Raw genomic sequence first — 21,694 nt, 5'->3', positions numbered from 1 at the left:
GGAGCAGAACAAAAACATTTCTTAAGGTTCATTTTAGTACTTGGCTTTCTGTTTTGCTCTTACAGAGTAGATCAGAAGGCCTTTTACTGTCAGGTGTTTCCTGACATACATAACTTGCGGGGTTGGTAGCCTAAATAATCTTCTTCTGTCAGTGATTTATAATGTCAGCTGTGCTTTTCTTAAATATTTTTTTTCTGATTTCCTCAAATTAAGTGAGATATAGCAACACAATTGTGTTTTGAGGGTATGTAGAGAGATTTTGCTTAATGCTTCATCTGTTATAACCTTAATGTTTTACTGTATCAGCTGTTGTGTGTGTGTCTTACGTGAACCCCCTCTTAATGTTTTCTTGGGTGTATTAACTGGACTAGCCTCCCGTTGTCCTCAGCTTGAAGTAGCCTTTCTAATCCTCCTTGTATAATGTGTCTATTTCCCAGTTTACCTTTTTAATAACAGGGATGTGAGATGCAACAAGCTGGGGATAATTTTGTGTTAGTTCTGTAGTGCCTATAGCGAGAGCACTATTCGTCTTTGTGGTGTGGAGTAGTGTGATCTTTTCGCTGTTTGAAGGAATGAGAACATGCAGTGTTTTAACAGATTGTATTCCTAGACAAAAGAGTATATGCAGTTATTAAATATTGCTGGCATTATTTCTTTTCGTGGAAATTATTAATGCACATTATGCAGTTTTGTGGGAAGTAGTGCTTAAAAGAACAATTATGCCAAAAACAGTAGCCCTTCTGGCTAAGGGTAACCCAAAACTGAGTTTAGCTTCCTGTCTGTGTTCTTGCTCAGACACCCACATATGTCTTGTTCTTGTTTTGTAGTTGTCATTGTTACTCTTATTTTATTTGTCATTTCATTCTCAAAGGTGTTCATTCAGGATTTTTGAAAACTCACAGGGATTTTTTTCCTGTAGATTTTATGTGCATGTTAATAATACATGTAGAACAGCAGCGTAAGACTAAAAAACTAATAGGAATGTATGTTGCTGTTTACATTTATGCATCTCTGTTTACTTATGCTAATGTTGTTAACTGATGGGATTACATTAAAAAGACTCCCTAGATGTGACTCGTGGTTTCATTAGAGCAGGAATCTTTAAAAGAATATGGCTACAAGGAAGATTCTGTTCAAATAAATTCTGTATATTATGAAATGCAGTTCCTTAAATTACAAGGCTTGAACGCTCTTCTGTGACTCTTTGGCGTTGAATTTTGTTATTTTTGTTCTGGGTTTTTTATTTCTATTTATTTATTTTTCTTCCGGCCTTTTTTTTTAAAAAAAAAAAAAAACAACCTTCTACAGATCTGCTCAACCCTAGCAGGGTTTATTTTCAACTGAATTTTGTTTACTTAGGAAATCATTAGAAAAATGTTGCTTCCTTCTGTGTTTTGAATATTCGGGTTAATGCATGCTCTACAGCGAGCTTGTAAGTCTGTGCTTACTGTTGCTTTGGTTCATTTATTCAGGTGTGGAAGGAATTGAACATGGTCCTTTCTGCATTGACTGAACTGGCCTGGATTCAGCATCCCCAGAGGAACTCTGAGGGGTATACCTAATTTCTTACTGGAATAAGTCAAGGCAAGTGCAGTGGGGAAACAAAAATGATGTGTCCCCCTAGCCGAAGGGAAGTTGTTTAGATCTGAATGTTTGTGTGCTTTTTAAGGATATATTGCTTTATCAGTTTTTCCCAGTCAGGTTTTATATGGGTCTCAAGTAAAATCTGGCCTAATGTGATGGTTATATTTCAATAATACTTTTAAAGACTTAGCTGTTTGTTCCTTAAAATGAAATATATTCAAAAATATATTGTATTTTGTGAAGTTACTGTAATAAATTACATTTGTGGTGTTTCAGGAAAAGGTTTTTGTCTACATGATTATTCAGAAGAGACACAGTCATGGTTAACAGATTCTAAACTTGACCTGCTTTTTCTCATCCCTGTGCAAAGCTTTTGTATTATTGATGTTTTCTTCTCTTTGTTCTTAACATTTCCAAATAAGCGCTTCGTTGAGCTTTTTCTCTATGGTAATCAATGGCTGTAGTCATATTTGTGGATACTTCTACAATAAATGGACACGTAGATAAAACAGAATAAGGATTTAGTGTATTGTGGGCTTATAGTTAATGATGTGTTCGCAGCCATAAAATACTTTGTTCCAGTGATGTTAGAAATATTTTTAATTGAAAGATTAAAATTTATAAAAGCATCTTTAGAATAAATTTCTGACCTGACGGAACTGTTTGAAGAAAGGACATTCTGCTTATCGACATTTATTGTACTGCACTAAGGAATCTCTTGGGAAGAATCCATTTTCAGAGCATCATTTCATCCTATACTCCATGACTTCCAAAAAGAGAGAAAAGCATAATAGTAATTATACTGTTATAATTGATATTGTGCTTCGAAGTCTGCTTTTTTAGTTCCCATTTAATGTAACAATTATGAGGGGTTTTATTTGGAAAACGTTTTTTATTTACGTTTTAAAATTATCACTGAAACGAGTGCTGTATCTTTATAATTGAGATATTCTGCAGTTTCTTGTTGTGTGAGTTTGATTTAATTTGGAATTTCTTTTGAGATGTTATTTATTTAAGTTATTCTCAAAAAGTCAGTTTATGCCAGAGGATTTTGTAACCATCACAGAATGGAAATAAATATTTAAAGACTTCTAAGTGATAGAAATCAATCATTAGTACTAATATCAATGCCTTTATTTTTTAAATCAATTCGCAGGATTATTTCTTTCATCAATTTGCCTTTTCTGCAAGAGAAACTGTTTTTAAAGTAAATGTGGCAAATGTTGGAAGAATCTTAGATGTTGCTGCTGAGCAAATCCTGAGGGAAAGCATGTGTAGCTTTGCTCTATAAGGAATTAATTTTTGTTACTTCTTGGTTGAAAGATGTCTTCAGATTTGTGCTGATCTTAAATACTGGAGATATTTTATTGGTCTTGGTTTTCATAGTACTTATTCTTCATACCATTCCACAGGATGAACTGTGAGTTGCTCAGAGAGATGAACAGAGTAGAAATACATACATTTCTGAAGTATGTATTTCTTTAAGGCTTTCCCTTTTGTTCTTTCTGATGTTTTCGGAACAACTGAAGTTACAAAGGACAATGCTCAGTGAATATCCTGGTGACCCTTTGTGTGCAGCCACATGGTTTTTGCAATGGCATCCGAAACTGAAAAGGCCCACGCGCTTCTCCAGACTCCAGCCTCAGTTATTTCTAGCCTGTGTTTGGGAATATTCTGCTTTGTAGTGGACAGACTCTTGCAGTTTTCCTTCATTCAGCAAAGTGACTGGCTCCGAGCCTTCGCTGACAATGCAGTGCATGGTGTGCTAGGGATGTGGTCCTGGGCAATAGTGATTGGACTCAGGAAGAAAAGCGACTTCACTGAGGTCACCCTGGCTGGCTTCCTCTCCTCTGTCATTGATGTGGATCACTTTGTTCTCGCTGGCTCCCTGTCATTAAAGGTAAGTTGATCAGTGATTGCCTATTTTCTTCTCTTTTGTCTCTTTCAATTTATCTTACTGAGAAATATCTAGCCCTATCCCTTCCACTCCATCCCACCCTGACTGAACTTGCAGATTAAAGTTCCTTCAGTGTTAGGTATGTGTGTTAATAAATTGCAGAGCAGAAATAGCAAGCAATATATGACCTCTTCAGTCTTAAATTATTCTGAGTTTATCCTAAAATAAAGCTGCTTGTAGAAGGAACTCAAACAAATGTCGAACTCGTAAATAAAAGCAGTGGGTGAACTAGCTGCTCTTTAGGAATGTATGTGATAATCATCCTTTTGCAGAACTGCCCCTTAGGATGGAGTTCCTACTGGGGTAGGACTAATATGGCCAGGTTAAGGCATTTTCTGTTAATGATTTTCTTTCTTTTTAGTGCCTGTCTTATTCCCACTCCCCCACATATGTGTTCCTATCTATCCCTGTCTTTTTGCCAGCTTCAAACCTGTATACCTGGCTTTTGCCTGTGCACAAGCTCTCCAAAACACACGGACCTTCCCCAGGCAGCAGCAGTGCCAGCCCAGGCCAGCCCTGGGCTCCCAGACCCCTCCATGGGCTGGGGCAGGTGCTCCTTGCACCCAGCGGCTCCTTGGGCAGAGTCCTCGTGCTCTGCTTGTCATCCCGGGTAATTTTAATTAAATGGGAACTATGCAAAATTGGGTTTGTTTGTTTGTTTGTTTTTGATTTGGTAGGGATGATGAATACAGGGAGTCGAATTGCTTGTGATAGAAATCTAAAAGTCAGATTTGCAAGGGGAGAACATCTTTGTCTGTATATAGTATCTGCATTTGCTATAACTGAAAGCTGCTTAAATTTTGCTCATTTGGCAGAACTTTTGATCTGATCAGTTTTCCCTATATTCATCTTGGACAGAGAAAGCACTACTTTCTTTACTGTTCTTTTCTGCATTGTGAAATTTATAAAACTATAATCTCATGTATCATTTTAATATTGTATATAAGTTTTTCCTTTTAAAATCAGTGAACACACTGATGAATACATGGTGATTGAAACTATTAAAACTATTGTTTTTATTTATTGTATTTGTTATTTTTATTTATTTATTGTATTTATTTGTTGTACAGCATCCTTAATACTTTCTTGCAATTATTATCAAAACCTTGTTTTTCTTAGTCACCCCCGCTAGATGGCGTTCTGCACCAGTGTCAGTTTAGAAAGCTGAATATTTTATTTTATCATAGGATTGTAGGATTCTCTCAAGAACTGGGAGGTGTCCTTTCTTAAGTGAGGCAAGATCAAATATACCTACTTTCCATGAGGCAGAAGTAAATTTGCAATGTTATGAGTTAATTTGTTCCCACTTTTTTTTTTTTTTTTTCCTTCTAAACTGTCTTTTTTGGCAGTTTGGTCTTTTTTTTATTGTATCTCCCAAAAAAGCTTTAGAGAATAGCTGACTGCTCTGATCTGTCAAACACACAAAATGTTCAGGCAGAGGGAAAGCCCTTTAAAGGCCCAACTTTCACAACAGAAAGGAGCAGGGAAGTTACCCAAAGAGCCTGAGGACCTTTTCATAGTTACTTGCCCGGTTAATTCCTCCCACCTCAAATATGTTAACTGGGGTTGATAACAGTAAAGGCTGTTTATTCTACATACAAGTGCTATCTTCTGTGCATCTCTAGATGGCTGTAACCATGTTGCTCTTACAACACTCTGCCTTCCAGAAAGTCTCCTCTTAACTAAATAACTCTCCCAAGAAGTCAAGAGGGTCTGAATTTCTAGAATTCTTACTGTTTCTCTTGTTTCTTTTGTATTGATTCTGCCTAAAATACCATAAAGAGTTCTCTCTCAAACGGCAGGGAGTATTTTGATTGCGGCCTTGTGTGGGGCAAGTAGCATAGGTTAATGTTTCTCATGCTGTGTTCATCCTACATTTCTGTGGGGCTTTTGTTTATTTGTTTTTAGGGGGGAAAAAATCTCCTACAGGTTTTATGTGTCCTCGCAAACCTGTCACAGTATTTAGTTTGAGACCTAATGTAATCCCCATAGAGTTTTTGCTGTGTTGTTGCCTGGCTAGTTAGACCTGATTTTTATATTTGATTTTTTTTCCTTCAGCTTAATATGATGTGCCTCTCAGTTTTGTTTTGTGGTTCCAGATTCTTCCAGCTAGCAAGATGTTTTTGAATTCTGATCTGGTCCTCCTCTTGCAATTCCTGTTGCAGCCAAACTACTCTCCTACAAGTTATTATTTTAAGTTACTTTTTATTAATTGTTTGTTACTTTACCAATGCCATTCTCCCCTTTCAGACAGCTGACTTGGGAGTTAGTGATTTAAGATTACAATGTTTGTTGAAGCAATATGTTACTAAGGAATTAATCTAATTAACTAAGTACAGCACTATTACTAATTTATAATTATAGTGGTTTTCATAAGACTATACACAATTACAGAGCTATTAGTTATCACTCTAAAATCTGTTGACAGGTTCCTTTTTTGAGTAACCCATCCTTTCACCATAAGGCAGTATCATCATCTATCTGCACTTACTCCCTCCAGATTCGTCCAGTAGTTCTGTTGCTGCCATCTCAGCATGCTGCTCAGACAGCCTGGCTCCTGTGCTCTTCTTTGTGGTTTCATTATCGTTACTGGTGTTGTTGTTATGGAGCTTTCAGGGCAGGTAGTCTAGAATTAGTGCAAAATTTGCAGCTTCCCACTTGCGAGGGAGCTCACACTGCTGTGCCTGTCTCCAGCATCTCATCTTGGTGTAGGAGAGGTGCTGGGATGTGCCCCTGACGGAACTTCTAGGCGTATGGGAAGGGTTATTTGAGTCATAAGCAAATATAGGTAGTGACTGCAGCCTGGCGTCTCATGGTAAACCTCCCCAAATCTGCCTGCCTCGTGCCACTTCATGTTTCCAGGTTGAGGTAGACAAGACTTGTACTCATTTGTTAAGAGTTGATGACTTCTAAACAGATTTGCCTGTGAGGTGTTAGAGAAAGCTTAAAAGTTTGTGTTTCTAAACAGAAATACGTGGGCTTGGCATCCTCACTTAAGGAGTTGTTTTTCTAGTTACTGAGTGTAAAAGAGAAAGAAGCCTAATGATCATACTGCAATTATAAAATTGCCCTCCTTCCCCCTGCAAATGTGCAGAGGCTGTGACCACTGAATAGGATCTGCCAAAATGTGTTCCTGTGAAGGGCAGTTCATACAAATCCTTTTTTGCAGGACGTTTTAGTCCATATGGACTCTCTTGCTGAGAAGTCTTATTTATACCCTCTTGCTGACAGTAATGAAATCCAACTACCTTGCAGGCTACATGAAAAACAATTTCACTATCACAAGATTTTTCTACTTTAATCTTTGAACAAGCTGTTTATATGAAAAATGCACGCAAGCTATTATATTTGCACCAAGTCAAAGGAGTGGGCTTTATAATGTGACAGTTAAAACTGGTTGAGAAAGTGTTACGAGACTTCTGCGTGACTGTTTTTGTACTTGTGAGCGTTTTCCCAATTGCTTGCCTGAGAGTCCTAGGCCAACATGGAGGAAGCTAATGGAGCAAAGCTTTCTGCAAGACTTTTAACATGGCCTGTACCCTTATTCAAAGCCAATTATGTCCCAAGGAAATCCATAACTTCCCGTCTCCTATTTTCTTGGCTTGAATTCAGACATCTCTCTTTACATGAGTGTCCTTGCAGAGAAAGCAGGGCCCAAACATTTGTCTGAAACACCCACAGGAGCTCAAGAACTTGAAGCTATTCCTGATTTTTGCAATTGAGATTCAATACTAGCCGAATCCTGGGGCGGTTAACACTGGTTAACAGTGGTGTGAGTTGTCAGGTTGTTAGTTGTGTCCTGCTGCTCTGCTTCTAGCAGTAGATGCAGCAATGTGTGCCCACCATAACCTGATGCACCTGATGTTGTTAGGTCAGTGCCTGTTACTGTCTTTCCAAACATTCACCAACATTTAAGTTGAGACAATATTGCGTCTGCAAACCATGATTATGTTAATGGGACAGAAATTCCTGTGAATTAGTTCGGCGAATCTCCAGGAGGTCACAAAGCAAAATGAATGAGCAAAAATTTATATTTCAAATTGTAGACCTCAGGAGAGCCAGAAGGTAGGAAGCAGTTATTGAAGGGTGACCATCGAAGCATCTTTGCTGCTGAATTATAAAGTCATGCTGCTGCTCTGGTAAATGTTAGTTCCTAGGCATTTGGTAACCAGAGTTTGCTGAGGGGCTTACCCTGCTTTCTGTCAAAATGCTTGACATTATGTTTATGCTTTGTTCTTGTGCATTTATGCTTTATGTGCTATGCTTGTCATTTCTTACCGGTTTAGATCTTCTAGTAATGTGCCTTTATTGCCTTTTTTTTTTTTTTTTTAACAGAATTTGGAGTCTGAGATCCAAAACATTAAGTTTTTACTATCTTTTCAGTTTATTGAGATAGTTCCAGCTGTTGCTAATAAGTATATCCAGAATATTTTCTCAAGTATGTGTGTTATCACTTCTTCAAAAGGCTGGATTCAGTCTGTTTGTAATGAAGACTTACTAGCTAGACATTCACCTTCATTAAAATCAAATATCAGACTTTAATTGAAGGAATATAAAGCAAGTTGCTAATATCAGAACCCCCGATCACAACTTACTCGAACGTTATCTCTTCCATGTCAATAAAGAATACTTTGCCAAGGCAATCAACATTTATGTAAATTTAGTCATGTTCTTGGTGTGGTATTAGACACTACTGCTTCATATTAGATGTTGGCAAGCTAGTATATCACAGAGGGTAAGTAATATAATTCACAATGTCTCTCTGAGTATGAATAAAGCATATAAGGTATTTCAAATGTATGCTTTTCTCTTAAGTTGCCTTGAAATGGTACATAATATCATTGTATACTGTACAAGTTAATGTATGCTGCATGACTAAATAGCAAATCTGGTGCTTCATCCCTCTGTTCCCTGTTTTACTATTGTTGCTGCTTAGGAGGATGCATGACTTATATGCTAGAAGGATCCTGTCCTGCCACTTAGAGCTCTGCTGCTGCTAAGGCAGCACACGACGCTTATCCATTTGAATATTCATATTGTTGATTTTGACCAATTAAAGTGGAAAGAAAAAATACCACCTTCTACCATGCAGCCACTTGATAATAGACCTCTAAACGTCCATGAAGTATTTTTTCATGTCTCGCGTGTAGCCATTGCCAATTATATTTTTATTTTCTGCAGGCTGCCCTGACGCTTCCACAGAGACCCTTTCTTCATTGTTCCACTGTGATTCCTGTTGTGGCTCTGACCTTAAAGTTTATTATGTACCTTCTCAGGCTAAAGGGCTCATGGTGCTTTCTTCCCTGGATGTTGTTCATGTCTTGGACTTCCCATCATGTCCGTGATGGGATTCGTCATGGCCTCTGGCTCTGTCCACTTGGAAAAACTCCGCCTTTGCCATACTGGCTGTATGTGGCAATTACAGCATCTTTACCTCATCTATGTTCCTTTATTATGTACTTAACAGGCACTAGAGAATTAATGTCTATAAAACACGGAATCCACATTGATGTATAAGGATGATGGATCTTGGAAATTGTTTGCATTCAAACATAAGCTATTGCTTTATCACTGGGAAAAGTTTCCTTATGCCTAGCTTCTAAGCTGGGATCCTAAGGTTATGGAGTTAAAGCTCCAGTGTCAATTCCTTGTGGTCTGGAAACACATTTCATGGATGGTAATGATGTCTGTCTGCACTTTCCCCTTTTAAAACTTCCATTACAATTCCCGTGTAGACAACCTGTTTATAAAGTACTCAGTCTCTCTGTAGTACTGAAAATTCTTAAATTCTGTTTCTGCTGCCATGGTGCTGTTCATCTGATCACCACTCACGCTGGACTTGTGCTCTGCCTTCGAAAAACACAGTTCATCCTTCTAACTGGATAGCATTTGTGTAGCACTTGTAAAAGGTGAAGTACTGCGTAAATGCTAAGGATTCATCAGAATTTGTTAGAGTATTTCCCTTCTGAGAATCATCAGTTAGACTTAGTAACTTGTTTTTGTGCTGGGTTCCTGTATTCAACTATTTTTAAAAATGCTGTTTGTATTTCACAATGTACAACTACATATTTGCACCTGTTTGAGCCCTGCTGTAATACAATGTTTATATTGAATTTGGTTCCTCCATAAGTGCTTGATACTCACTTTGCAGAGTGTTACTTGCTATTATTTATGGTGAGAAAGAAAAAAAGTTTGATTACAGCACTATGGGGGTTGACCAATGTGTTTAAAAATCTACTGATTGTGAATATTTAATTTGTAACGTAAGGATTTTTAGTTTAAATATTTAAGGATAATGTGTAAAGGCAAACCTGTACCACAGTAAAATTCAAGCTTTGGGGAAGATTCAAGTAAGATGCAAGAAAATTAAAATTCTCAAAATATGAGATTGCTTTAGGACTTTCCTACTGTATTCATCTTATATGCAGCATTTTCCATTAAGTGCCATATTGTCTTTATTACCACAAAATAAAATACATTTTTATTTTAGTGAGATAGGAATTTCCTTTTAAATTAAGCTCCTTAAAAATATGATCATGTTGCAGCTTCATAAAACAGTGGCAATTTGCACTGTGGGCTATTCAGAATAACAGTCTTATGGAAGTTCCCAGAAAAAGTTCTCAAGTAAACTGTGAACTCTTCTTTAGCTGGCCATGTGTGAGCTGGGAAGTGTCCAGTAGCTGCTTTATTGATCTTTTATTAATTGAACTTCACTGCACCATTAAGGTTATGGGACCTAGCTAATTCCTGAGTATGGGATGAGGAGCTGACAGAAATTGAGTGTTTTTGAAAAGGACCACATATAGTCTTTAAGTGTAGAAATTAGGTGTCACTTTTGCATTAGGATTATTTAAGTTATGCTATATTTATATTAGTAAATATATATTAGTCCGAAGTACAAAAAGGTTACAGAAAAGGCTAGCTGTGTGGTGGCTGGTTTAATAGGCACCACAGACCTTCATCTACAGTTGCAAAGTACTGAAGGCCTCCAGAGCCCACTTGGGTGTTTATAGAAATGTTGGCACCACTTAAAAATGTGCCTTCCCTCAAAAAAAATCCTCTCTGCCCTTCTTGTTTTTCATATATAACTCTAGGCTTACAGAAACTCTTCTGAGAGTACAATAGACCATTTATTCTAAAATGAATGAGTGGTTGATTTTTCCTTGAAAACTGGGGAAGCAGAACATTCCTTAAAGAATTATTCTTAAACACTGGTTCTCTTTTTTACAACGCGGAAAAGTTTCCATAAACAGCATCACAAATGCCTTGCTGCTCGGAGCAGGAACTGGATATCTACGTTTTGTCCAAAAGCCTGATGGATTAATAGAGGAGCAGTGCTGCTTGCTCATTTATTTTTAATGTTATTTTAAAGTATAGACTGCCAAATGCCGGTAAGGAATATCTCTGGGGGAAAAGTGAGTCCATGCAGAAGATTTTCTGTATTCTTGCTTTGTGGTAATTTTGTGTTCTATGGAGATTTGTAGCAGAGTGAAACATACAGGAGCAGAGTGGGGGAGCTGCATTTTGTATTTTTTTGTTTGGAGCTGTAGCCTTTCTATGGTAGCTGCATTACTAATGGTACTTAAAAAAATCACATGGTACTGTAAGATGCTTGATTCTCTGCTGAAATGATTTATTGTTCTAGTTATGCCTAAAGATTGGTAGAAGGACATCTTCAGTAATTTAAAAATATGTATTTTCAATTTCTGTTTTTCTATATTTTTTTCTGCAAAAATTTCCAACTGTATTTCAAAATACTGTTTTTTTGGTTAGATTTTTCTTCCGCTTCCACCACGGCAGTGGGCAATGGAAATGGAAAGCAGCAAACGTGGCTTGTTTGCATCGCCCTCCAACACCCACTTATTCACCGAAGTCTGTGCGTTTTTAGATGCAGGCTGCTGTCTGTCCTATTACCCAAGCAGGTCAAGGAAGTGTCCTTAGACTTAGCAAATAGCAACGCTTGGAACAGATCCTCAATTTTGTAGGAATTCAGCATCTTCAGTGCGCTTCTAAGGAACCTGCATGAGAATAACAGCAAGTCCGAGATGGGCAGTTTTGCACAGGGGGCCAGACATATCCATCTCGCTCCTCGTGCGGATGTTTTGGTGACTTTATTTCTTTATTGACAGTGTTTTAAGCTGTTCTGAGAGATTGCTATTTTCATTTCCCCCACGCCTTGTTGCTTATCGTGCCATAGTTTTTAAGTACCCAAATTAGAGAGCATAGGGGAAGCTGAGTGTTTGCTTCAGCCTACGTCACTCAGGAGATATAATTCCATATTACAAATGAATTTTCTAAAAATTACATATCACCATTTCATGTACATGCAACTACATTTATTAATCCAATTGTGTTGATACTTCTTCGTGGAATTTTTGTCACATTTTCACTAAAAAAGTAGCAGGTATCTGAAGCAGTTTGTGCTTTTTTGCATGTGTTACAGTAATGAATAAATGTCAATACAAAAAGCATGTAAATTACACAAAAAACCCTCAAGCTAATAACTTCATGTATAATAAGAAATATTTATTGCTAAAATATTACTGTTATTTATTTAATTTGCTAGTCTCAGCTACTCCCTTTTTTTCAAGATGTACTTTTAGAGTTGAACAAGGTGTGAGATTTTGGGAATTGTTATTGTTGAACTATACTGCTTTTTTTTTTTCCTATCTTAATGAATTGCCACCATTAAAAAAACAGATGTTAATAATTGCCAAATCAAAAGAAAAAAAAGGTGGAATGTTTCTTCTTCTCAGTTCCCCAGAAACAAGATAAAATTTCTTCCAGGTCCTGGAGGCCTTAATAGAAAAAGTGAACACATTTCCTGCCAGCTGATAACTGATTTTAAAAAGTAATTATGTTTCATATGAGTACTGGTACCATTTTTTATTGCTACAGTGAAGTATATAGTATTAATGATCATGTACATTTAATTGCTGATTGATAAGTGAATTATCCATAGCCAATGTCATGCTCCAAAGAAAATGTAGGTGGGCTGGAGTTTGAATTAAGTAGAAACAATTAAACTTTCAGCTATTAGGCCACTGGTATTGGCTTATTATTGGAAGGAAGTTAATAATTTTGAATGGCTATGGTTTTACTCCACTAGCTGATGTCAGAATGAAACTAAACGATAAAAAGCATCCGAAGAGGACAGTTATTTAAGGGATGGAGCTGACCTGAATTCTGTCAGCTGTGCAAATGCACCCGAGGCAGGTTCCTGAGTGTGGTATTGCAGGGAGCTTGGCTGAACGGTCATTCGGTTCCATCAAATTGAGTTACATTTTGTTTCGGGAAGTGCTGTCAGCTTTAAAGTACCCTTTGCATTCCTTACCAGAAAAAAAAAAAAAAAAGTAATAAGGCTTTTCTTTATACAAAATTGTACCTGTCACTCTTTGTTAAAATTCCCCAAATTCTACTTTGTTTACATTGAATTATAAATTTGAATGTTATATTGTAAAGCTGTTTTATGTTATATATAACATGCCTACCATTAAAGATGAGAAGCACTTGGATTTATATATATGGCTTTTTTAATGCTTATATAATAGCTTTCTATTTGCTATATTTTTTTTTCATATAATTTAGTATTGACTTCTCATGGGGGAAAGAGGAGTGTTTGTCTAACTGAATAGGAAACCGGGAATTTGTTTAACCAAACAGGTTTATGTGTGGAAAATGGGCAAGGGTTTGTATACAGCAGCTATATACCATGTTGCCATATCTACCACAGAAACAATTTTTGTGTCCAGGGAACGCCGTTCATGTCCCCTGAGACTTCTTTGGCTTCTTAAGTAAATCACTACATCAGTTTTACTGGAAGGGTTTGATCTTGGTAATTTTGGTTCTTTAAAATTGCTTGATATTCAGTAAGGGTTGCTGCACCAGTGCATGGTCTGCAGCTTTCTGTGCTGTCCGCCCCTTTGCAGCAGCTTCTGCAGAGAAACCAACCACGGGAGCTGTGAGTTCGGGCACAAAATCTGTGATGGAGGCAGCGGACATAGCAACGGCATGAGGAATTCACAGCTCTCACCACATTGAGGCCTACTCCTCCACACCCAGCAACAGGGCATCCCTGTGCGTAAGAAGTCAGGCAGAGGGGGCAGGAGACCTGCGAGGGTGAGCAGGGAGCTTGTGGCAATGCTCAAGCAGAAGAAGGCAGTATACAGAATGTGGAAAAAAAGGACAGGCCCCCTGGGAGAAATACAGGAACGTAGTCAGGGAATGCAGAGATGCGACAAGGAAAGCTAAGGCGTGGTTGGAACGCAATCTGGAAAGAGACGTTAAGAATAACAAGAAAAACTTCAAATATATTAACAGCAGAAGGAAGATCAGGGAAAACGTGGGTCTGCTGGCGGACGGGATGGGCACGCTGGTTACGAATAACACATAAAAAGCAGAGTTGCTCAATGCCTTCTTTGCTTCGGTGTTTGCCAAGGGCAGCCCTTTAGAGCCCCAGGCCCTAGAGACAAGAGAAGAAGCTGGTGGAGAGGAAGACTTGCCCTGGGTAGAGGAAGATTGGGTCAGAGAGCACCTAAGGAACCTCGATACCCACAAATCCATGGGCCCTGATGGGATGCACCCCAGAGTGCTGCGGGAGCTGGCAGAGGTCATAGCTAAGCCACTCTCCATCATCTTTGAAAGATCCTGGAGAACGGGGAAGGTGCCGGGGGACTGGAAGAAGGCCAATGTCACGCCAGTCTTCAAAAAAGGCAAGAAGGAGGACCCAGGCAACTAGAGGCCAGTCAGCCTCACCTCCGTCCCTGGAAAAGTGATGGAACGGCTCATACTGGCCTTTGTCTCCAGGCACATGGAGGACAAGAAGGTGCTCAGGAGTAGTCAGCATGGATTCACCAAGGGGAAATCTTGCTTGACTAACCTGATAGCCTTCTATGATGGAATGACCGGCTGGATAGACGAGGGGAGAGCGGTGGATGTCGTCTATCTCGACTTCAGCAAGGCTTTTGACACCGTCCCTCACAACATCCTCCTGGGCAAGCTCCAGAAGTGTGGGATAGATGAGTGCACAGTGAGGTGGATTAGGAACTGGCTGGATGGCAGAACTCAGAGGGTGGTGATCAGCGGCGCAGAGTCTAGTTGGAGGCCTGTAGCTAGCGGGGTCCCCCAGGGGTCAGTCCTTGGTCCAGTCCTGTTCAATTTATTCATCAATGACCTGGATGAAGGCACAGAGTGCTCCCTCAGCAAGTTTGCTGATGACACGAAACTGGGAGGAGTAGCCGATACCCCAGAGGGCTGTGCTGCCATCCAGAGGGACCTGGACAGACTGGACAACTGGGTGCTGAAAATCCTCATGAAATTCAACAAGGCCAAGTGCAAGGTCCTGCACCTGGGGAGGAATAACCCCAGACACCAGTACAGGCTGGGGACCGACCTTCTGGAGAGCAGCTCTGCGGAGAAAGACCTGGGTGTCATGGTGGACGACAAGTTGACCATGAGGCAGCAGTGGAACCTCGTGGCCAAGAAGGCCAATGGGATCCTGGGGTGCGTTAAGAAGAGCGTCTCCAGCAGGTTGAGGGAGCTGATCCTGCCCATCTACTCAGCCCTGGTGAGGCCGCATCTGGAGTATTGTGTCCAGTTCTGGGCTCCACAGGACAAGAGGGATGTGGAGCTGCTGGAGAGAGTCCAGCGCAGGGCTACAAGGATGATCAGGGGCCTGGAACATCTGCCCTATGAGGAGAGGCTGAGGGAGCTGGGCCTGTTCAGCCTGGAGAAGAGAAGGCTGAGAGGGGATCTAATCAGTGTCTATAAGTACCTCAAGGGAGGGAGTGAGGAGGATGGTGCTGGCCTCTCTTCACTGGTGGCCACTGACAGAACTAGAGGTAATGGCCACAAACTGAAGCACCAAAAGTTCCACATGAATTTAAGGAAAAATTTCTTAACAGTGAGGGTGACAGAGCACTGGAACAGGCTGCCCAGAGAGGTTGTGGAGTCTCCTTCTCCGAAGATCTTCCAAACCCACTTGGACGCAGTCCTGTGCCACGTGCTCTAGGTGACCCTGCGTGTGCAGGGGGGTTGGACTAGATGACCTCTAGAGGTCCCTTCCAACCTTAAGGATTTTGTGATTCGATGATTCAATGATTCTCTCACTTATTTTAGCAGACTCATCATTCCTATTAGGACACTTTAGAAGTTTATAGAATATAATGCTGCGGGTTTCAATTTAACAATTTGGTTTAAATTGCTGATATTAAACAAAATCTGGATTATAAGCCTGGTCAGAAACGAGCAGTTCTGCATGTTGTTGCTAGCATAACCAACATAGCCAAATGTTAGGTTGGAAACATTAAAACAGTTTGGATTGGAGAAAAAAAAATGTAAAGCTGTGAGGAATAAAATGTAGAACAGCATTGATTATCTTGCTCAAACGCACAGTGGCTTAAATTTGCAATTGTAGATGAAAATGGATTTAGGTAGATCGCATTACAATGGATGCTGCCAAGATCTTCACAATGCTGCCTCTCAGGAATTTGATCTAAGCCTTTAATGAAGCATAACTGGATGGCAGCTGACGCAAACAGGAGTGGGGGTAAGTAGTTCAGATGTAGATACCTAAGTTATGGGGAGGTTAATCCTCCATTCCTCTTCAGGTATCTCGTAATTCTTTTCCAAGGCTTGCAAAAAAAGTCGTAATTCGTTTGAAGAAGGTTTTGAAGGCCAAGTGGGTACTTCTCTGGTCAGTTGTGCTTAATGCTTTCTGTGCTTTCAAGTATTACTGAAAAAGATATATATTTGTGTGAGGGATCTTAGCAGGTCGTAGCAGTTGGAATAGCAAGTGGCTGCTTCTATTTCCTTCCTTCAGGTGCGCATGTGACGTGTGGCCGTGGCAGAGCTGAGGGGGATGGTGTGACTGGGATGACGGATCCAACCCCGGTCGCCGGCAGCTCCCTGCGTCGCGCGTTGAAGTGCGGGAGCAGAACGTGTGGTGTGAGGTGGGTGAGTGCGGAGGAGGCGAGCGGGGTAACTGGGACGGGAGAGCAGTGGGGGCCCTGCTTGAGGAAGGGAGCAGCTGGATTCCACTGCTTTGCTGAGGAAGCGTAGTGCGCCTCGCGTTGGCCGTGCGAGGAAATGAAAGGAACCACGTGTGGATCTCAAGCTTAAAACTAGTTGTCTAGGAAAATGGGGGAGCAGTCAGCGAGAACGGAGGAGCCGGATAAAGGCGAAATCATTTTTTTTAACTTGAATACCAAAACAGCAATGGGAAAAAATCAGTTACACGTCTAAAATCTGAGTGTGGGTAAGGGAGAGGGGAAGAACAGGGTAGATCTGTGGTGTATTGGCATTTACCCGCAAGATGGCTATTTGTTCTACTCAGTTTTTCATTCCTGTACTTAGGCTAATTCCAAGGTAAAGATTTATTTTCTGATGTGTTGCTATTTGCCAATGTGAAACTGTATGGATCGCATCATTCTTGACGTTCTTCATAGATTATTTTGTTTAGATGTTGCAGAATATGTTTGGCCTGAATGGAGAAAGTTGTTTATTCTCAGAAACGGAGGGGGACAAGGCAGCATTATTTTACTGGCAGAGCAGAATTGATGTTCCCTCACAGGCATGTGCAGTAAAGTTCCCGAAAAAATCACCACTTGGAATAATTTTCTGTCATAGTGAGGTGTTTCTTTTGCAAAGATTTTTTTCCAAATATGAAGAAGGATTATTAAGCTAGAGCTTTTGTCTGAGTACATACTGATTCAGTTTTTCTGTTTTAGTTCTTAAAGACCCATTAATATCCTCGAAAATGAGAGCTGAGAGCTCTAATTTGCTGGGATTTGCATCATCCACAGTGCAAGCAGGATTGCTCTGTGAATTCCCCAAGTCCAGGAGGGTATTTCTTCTTGTCCTCCAGCCCAACAATCTTTTAAGGCATGAAGAACTTGAGACATCATTTATTATTTACGTGATTTGCTCTGTGTCCACTAGCTTAAGACCAGTAGCAAAAATCAGAAATAAAAGTTAAATATAGTTAGGAAGTAGAGCAACTAAAACTTTGGCAGGCACTATATAAATGTTTAATGCTCAAGAAGCATCTCAATAGTGGGAAAAGCTCCATGCTGTTCACTTGGCATTTTAATCTTTAGCAAAGCAATGAGACAGAACCAGAATAGTGGCTGCTGCCTTCACTGTCGGTGAAGTATTTTCAGTAAACCTCTCTGGCTTTTTAAGTTGGGGAATCTCTCTGGATAACCTCTGTGCTTTCTCATGGTTTTCTGAAGAGCAATGCACACTATTTTCTGATAACTACTGTAACACTTCAGTTTCACATGGAGCTCTTGTTTTAAGTGACTGCATAATGATCATGGCTTATGGGAAAATCCTCCAGATAAAATCTGTGATTTCTTATTAGAAAATGAATATAAAAATAGTTTAGCTGAAAGTGAGAGTATTTCCACCTGAAAGTGCTTCTCTGAGTCCTTCATAGGAGCTGTAGTCCGGGTACTTCAGGCTCCCGTCTTTAGTGAATAGAATTGGGGATCAGGCTGTAGTTCCTATCATTTCTCATGATTTTCTGTTACTGGAGGAGGAAACCACCTCTTCAGGGAACATTTTACCCATGAGATAGTCTAACCTGCAGGGAAACATGGAAAAATGAAACAACAGAGTGCAATTCTCATGGGGCACTTGCGCATCACTTCTGGATGGGCACATTTTAGTAAAGGTATGATCACCTTTTTAAAATACATTATAACTTTTATAATTTTTTTTTTTATGCAAGCAAACATTTATTGTATCTGGTTTGGGATGTTGACAAGAAAAAAGTCTAATTTTACATCTCCTAACAATTTCAGTTATTATCTTTGTATTTATCATGGCTGAATTTTGTAGTGATAAGTAAGTCTTTGGTTCAGTTTATGTTTCTTTGAAAAAAGAAATCTGCTAAATTTATTTTTCTTCTGAAAGGTGTTTTGTTTTCACTTTTTAAATGGCTTCGGTGTTTGGAGACTATGAAATCTGCTAAAAGATTGCTCCTTTCCGCACCGGCCATGGGAGGTGACCAAATCTTTTTCCATTTACAAGACGCAGAAGAGGCTCCGCTCGCGTAACCTGCAGCAGAGCTCGTGCAGAGAGGGCTGCCAGTCTCCCAATGGCAGCATAAAACACTGAGAGTCATGGGGAACGATCAGTTCTATAAAAGCTCATCTCAGACAGGAAAACCAGTTTGGCTGTGACTACATTAGTAACAACAACAGCAGAATCGTGTGTTCTTCCTGTCTGTTTCAAAGGGATAATCTCAGCACGTTTCTTTGTTTCTCAGTTGTCTGCGTTTGCTGTGTAGGAAGTGAAATATCTCCTTAATTATCAAGAGTGTGAGCATTTTCCCATTTAATAGTGAGCAGATGCAAAGTCTTCAAAAAAAGATGAGTTCAATTTTTTTTTCTTTTTTTTTTTTTTTCCCCCCAAAGGTACATGTTTACAAATGTTTTCCCCATGTGGTCACAAGGGGTATTTGGTTAAAGAAGGAAAAAGCCTCAGACTAGGCATGTACTGAGCATTTCATCAGAATAGGTTTGAACTGATTGTGCAATAGAGTGTAAATGCATCTTCTCTGGGGAAAAAATAAATAAAAGTGATATGAAAGTGTGCTGGAAAATTACACGTGGCAGGCAGAGTTGTTGCTCCAGTTTTTACTTCATCCCTGCCTTGCTGAAAGACTGGCCTTTCAATGAGTTTGTTTGCACTGCCCCGTAGTATGCACATACTCCACGCTTGCAGGAAAGAAGAAAGGTTTCCAGGGCACAGGTGAAGATAATTACATCGTTATGAAAACACTGTGGGAGAGCTGTGTTACCGGGTTGCTGGATGACACATAATACCACCTATTGCAAGGTAAACGAGGAGAAGAATTGTTTCTGAAAAAGCTGAAAGTAGAGGACAGGTTATTTCCCTGGTTCTGGTGACATTTCTACATGTCAGGAAATCATTGCAGTTTCCCCATCAAGAGTCACTTCATTGATGCAGATAAAACTTGCATTTTTGAGTTCAGTTTCCAGCTGGTTTGGCATAAGGACATAACTACAGTCTACAGAGGCAACAAACATTTTCCTTTTGCAACAAGAAAAACTGCTGCTAAAATCTACATTTGTGCTATATCTAGGCTTGGAAAAAATGTGCCACATTATGCTGTAATAAAACTTGTCGTTTGCACAAAAGGTATTTGTTATTTGTAATTATTTTCCATCTCAAAACAAGCCATTCATGCTGCCCTTTGGGAATAATTGAGAAGTCTACTTGGTAGAGAAGGAGAGGACTTGCAAGGACTTAATGGAGAAAATGCTTTGCCAGGCTGCTTATTTATTGCCCGCTTGGTTGTGTTTTTTGTGAGTCATGAGGACTGTGGGGATTATTTTGTTCTTTGTAGCTCCCAGACCTTCCAGAGCTGGTAACTTGACTTTCACAATCGAAGTAGTTGAACAGAGGTGTTCTGTGTCATGAACAGAATATATCTGAGTGCTATCAAATATCACATCTCTTCATAATTTATCAAAGCAAAACTTCAACGGACACCTGATTTTTTCCCCTAGCATTCCTATCACAATGAGTCACCAGGTGGTAGTACTTAGCAGAGCTACTGTTATCTTCAAAGTGCTTTATAAGGATTAGCTAATCTCCTTAGGCCCTAATTAGTAAGGAAAGGGAGGGAAAAAGTTTATTCTCCCCTAAGCACTAATGAGGAAGCTGGGATTAAGGGTGTTTGAAGATAGGTTCTTCAAAGCTGAAGAAGTAGAGCTGACTGAGGAGGGTCAGGATGAAACACGTTTTTTTTTTAAAAAAAAAAAAAAAAAAAAAAAAAAACACCACTACAGAGGAGCTCATTTCAAACGCTGTAATTGCTGGCTCTGAGTTTTAGGGTTAAATGCTCTATCAGTGACTTCCTGCTAGCTGACCAAAAATGGTGAAACCAGCTTGGTTTTAAAACTCGTAATTTTAAAAGAACAGCAGGTTACTGCAAGCAACTTCCAATACCAGGAAATAGCCTTTAGACTAGTGACGAAGAACTAAGATATTTAATTAATTTGCCTAAGTAAATCTCCATCCTGCCCCTAGTTAGTCAGTAATTACAAATGTGCAAGTGTCTTTGTCCCTTCCAAGTGTTTTATGTGCTGGAAACCATTGGCAAAAAACAGCGATTATGGAAGGTAGTGCAGGTAGCCTCCTCTGGAGGGCACGAACCACCCCTGGGCAGGACGCTCAGTGCCTCATGAAAGCTCTCTTGGTTTTCTTGTTTGCTTTTTAATAGAGCCCAGAAGTGGATCCCTGGAGAGTGGACAGGCGGGGGGCCCATCTTTGACTGGCAATGCACAGTAAGTGGTAGCTGAAGGCAGATAAGGTGAAACAAAGGGGATTACCTGCTTGCTTCCCTTTAAGTGGTTAATTTAACACAGAAGAGATTCGAGTGCGGTATGTTCTGTTTCCTAGGTCAAACCATGCTCCCACGTACACGTGTGCAGCCGTAATCCGCCAGCCAAAAGACCAGTCTGATTCACTGGGCAAGCTGAGCGGAGCAGCCCTTATTGCAGGTGGGGAGTGTTTGGTCACCTGATTTTCAGTGGAATTCAAAAGAAAAGTAGTCCTAATCCAGCAAGCAAAGCCCTTTGTGAGTGAGAGGTGCAGAGGGAGACGAGTAATTTGTGGAGTCTCCTTCTCTGGAGATCTTCAAGACCTGCCTGGATGCCACCCTGTGCCACGTGCTCCAGGTGTCCCTGCTGGAGCAGGAAGGCTGGACGAGATGATCCCTAGAGGTCCCTTCCAACCTCAACCATTCTATGCTTCTGTGTGATTATTATATGTGTTCTTATTAATAGCTTTTTTGTTTTTGTTTTGGGTAGTACAGAAAGGTCTTGGTCCCTCATTATTATGTTAGCTGTATAACAGTATACAGTCTGTACAAATAGTTTTACGATTTAAATAATTTGTTTTATATGTTATAGGTAGCTTTTAAAATATAAATAGAGGAAGAGATTCTGGTCTTGCTTAGCTTGAATTAATGGACCTGTAAATTAGAAGAAGAAAAACTCTGTCTCTGGAACGTGTGAAACTCATGCATCAGGATTTCCAGAAGGAGAGCTGCTAAAAGTAGCCCTACGTATTTTTTTTTAAGTTCTCACAAAATAAATAAATAAATACAAAAAAAAAAAA

General features: G+C 39.8%; 1 protein-coding gene across 1 annotated transcript; it reads left to right on the top strand.

The window, feature by feature from the left end:
* Nucleotides 1-3,107: 3,107 nt before the first annotated feature.
* Nucleotides 3,108-9,243, top strand: TMEM267 (transmembrane protein 267). The gene is made up of 2 exons (XM_010228412.2): nucleotides 3,108-3,484; nucleotides 8,723-9,243. The coding sequence occupies exons 1-2, from the start codon at nucleotides 3,167-3,169 to the stop codon at nucleotides 9,056-9,058; spliced, it is 654 nt and encodes a 217-aa protein (XP_010226714.2). The 5' UTR covers nucleotides 3,108-3,166; the 3' UTR covers nucleotides 9,059-9,243.
* The last annotated feature ends 12,451 nt before the right edge of the window (nucleotides 9,244-21,694 follow it).

This window comes from Tinamus guttatus, unplaced genomic scaffold (genome assembly GCF_059628265.1).
Source record: "Tinamus guttatus ecotype Peru unplaced genomic scaffold, ASM5962826v1 Tinamus_guttatus_pri_ptg000059l, whole genome shotgun sequence".
NCBI classification, from domain to species: domain Eukaryota; kingdom Metazoa; phylum Chordata; class Aves; order Tinamiformes; family Tinamidae; genus Tinamus; species Tinamus guttatus.
This window is presented reverse-complemented; position numbering and strand designations above follow the sequence as displayed.

Excerpts from the sequence above, each read along its gene's own strand:
- TMEM267 (XM_010228412.2), top strand. The coding sequence starts at position 3,167 with ATGGTTTTTGCAATGGCATCCGAAACTGAAAAGGCCCACGCGCTTCTC. Across the intron at positions 3,485-8,722 it reads CTGGCTCCCTGTCATTAAAG|GCTGCCCTGACGCTTCCACA; the intron begins GTAAGTTGATCA and ends TATTTTCTGCAG.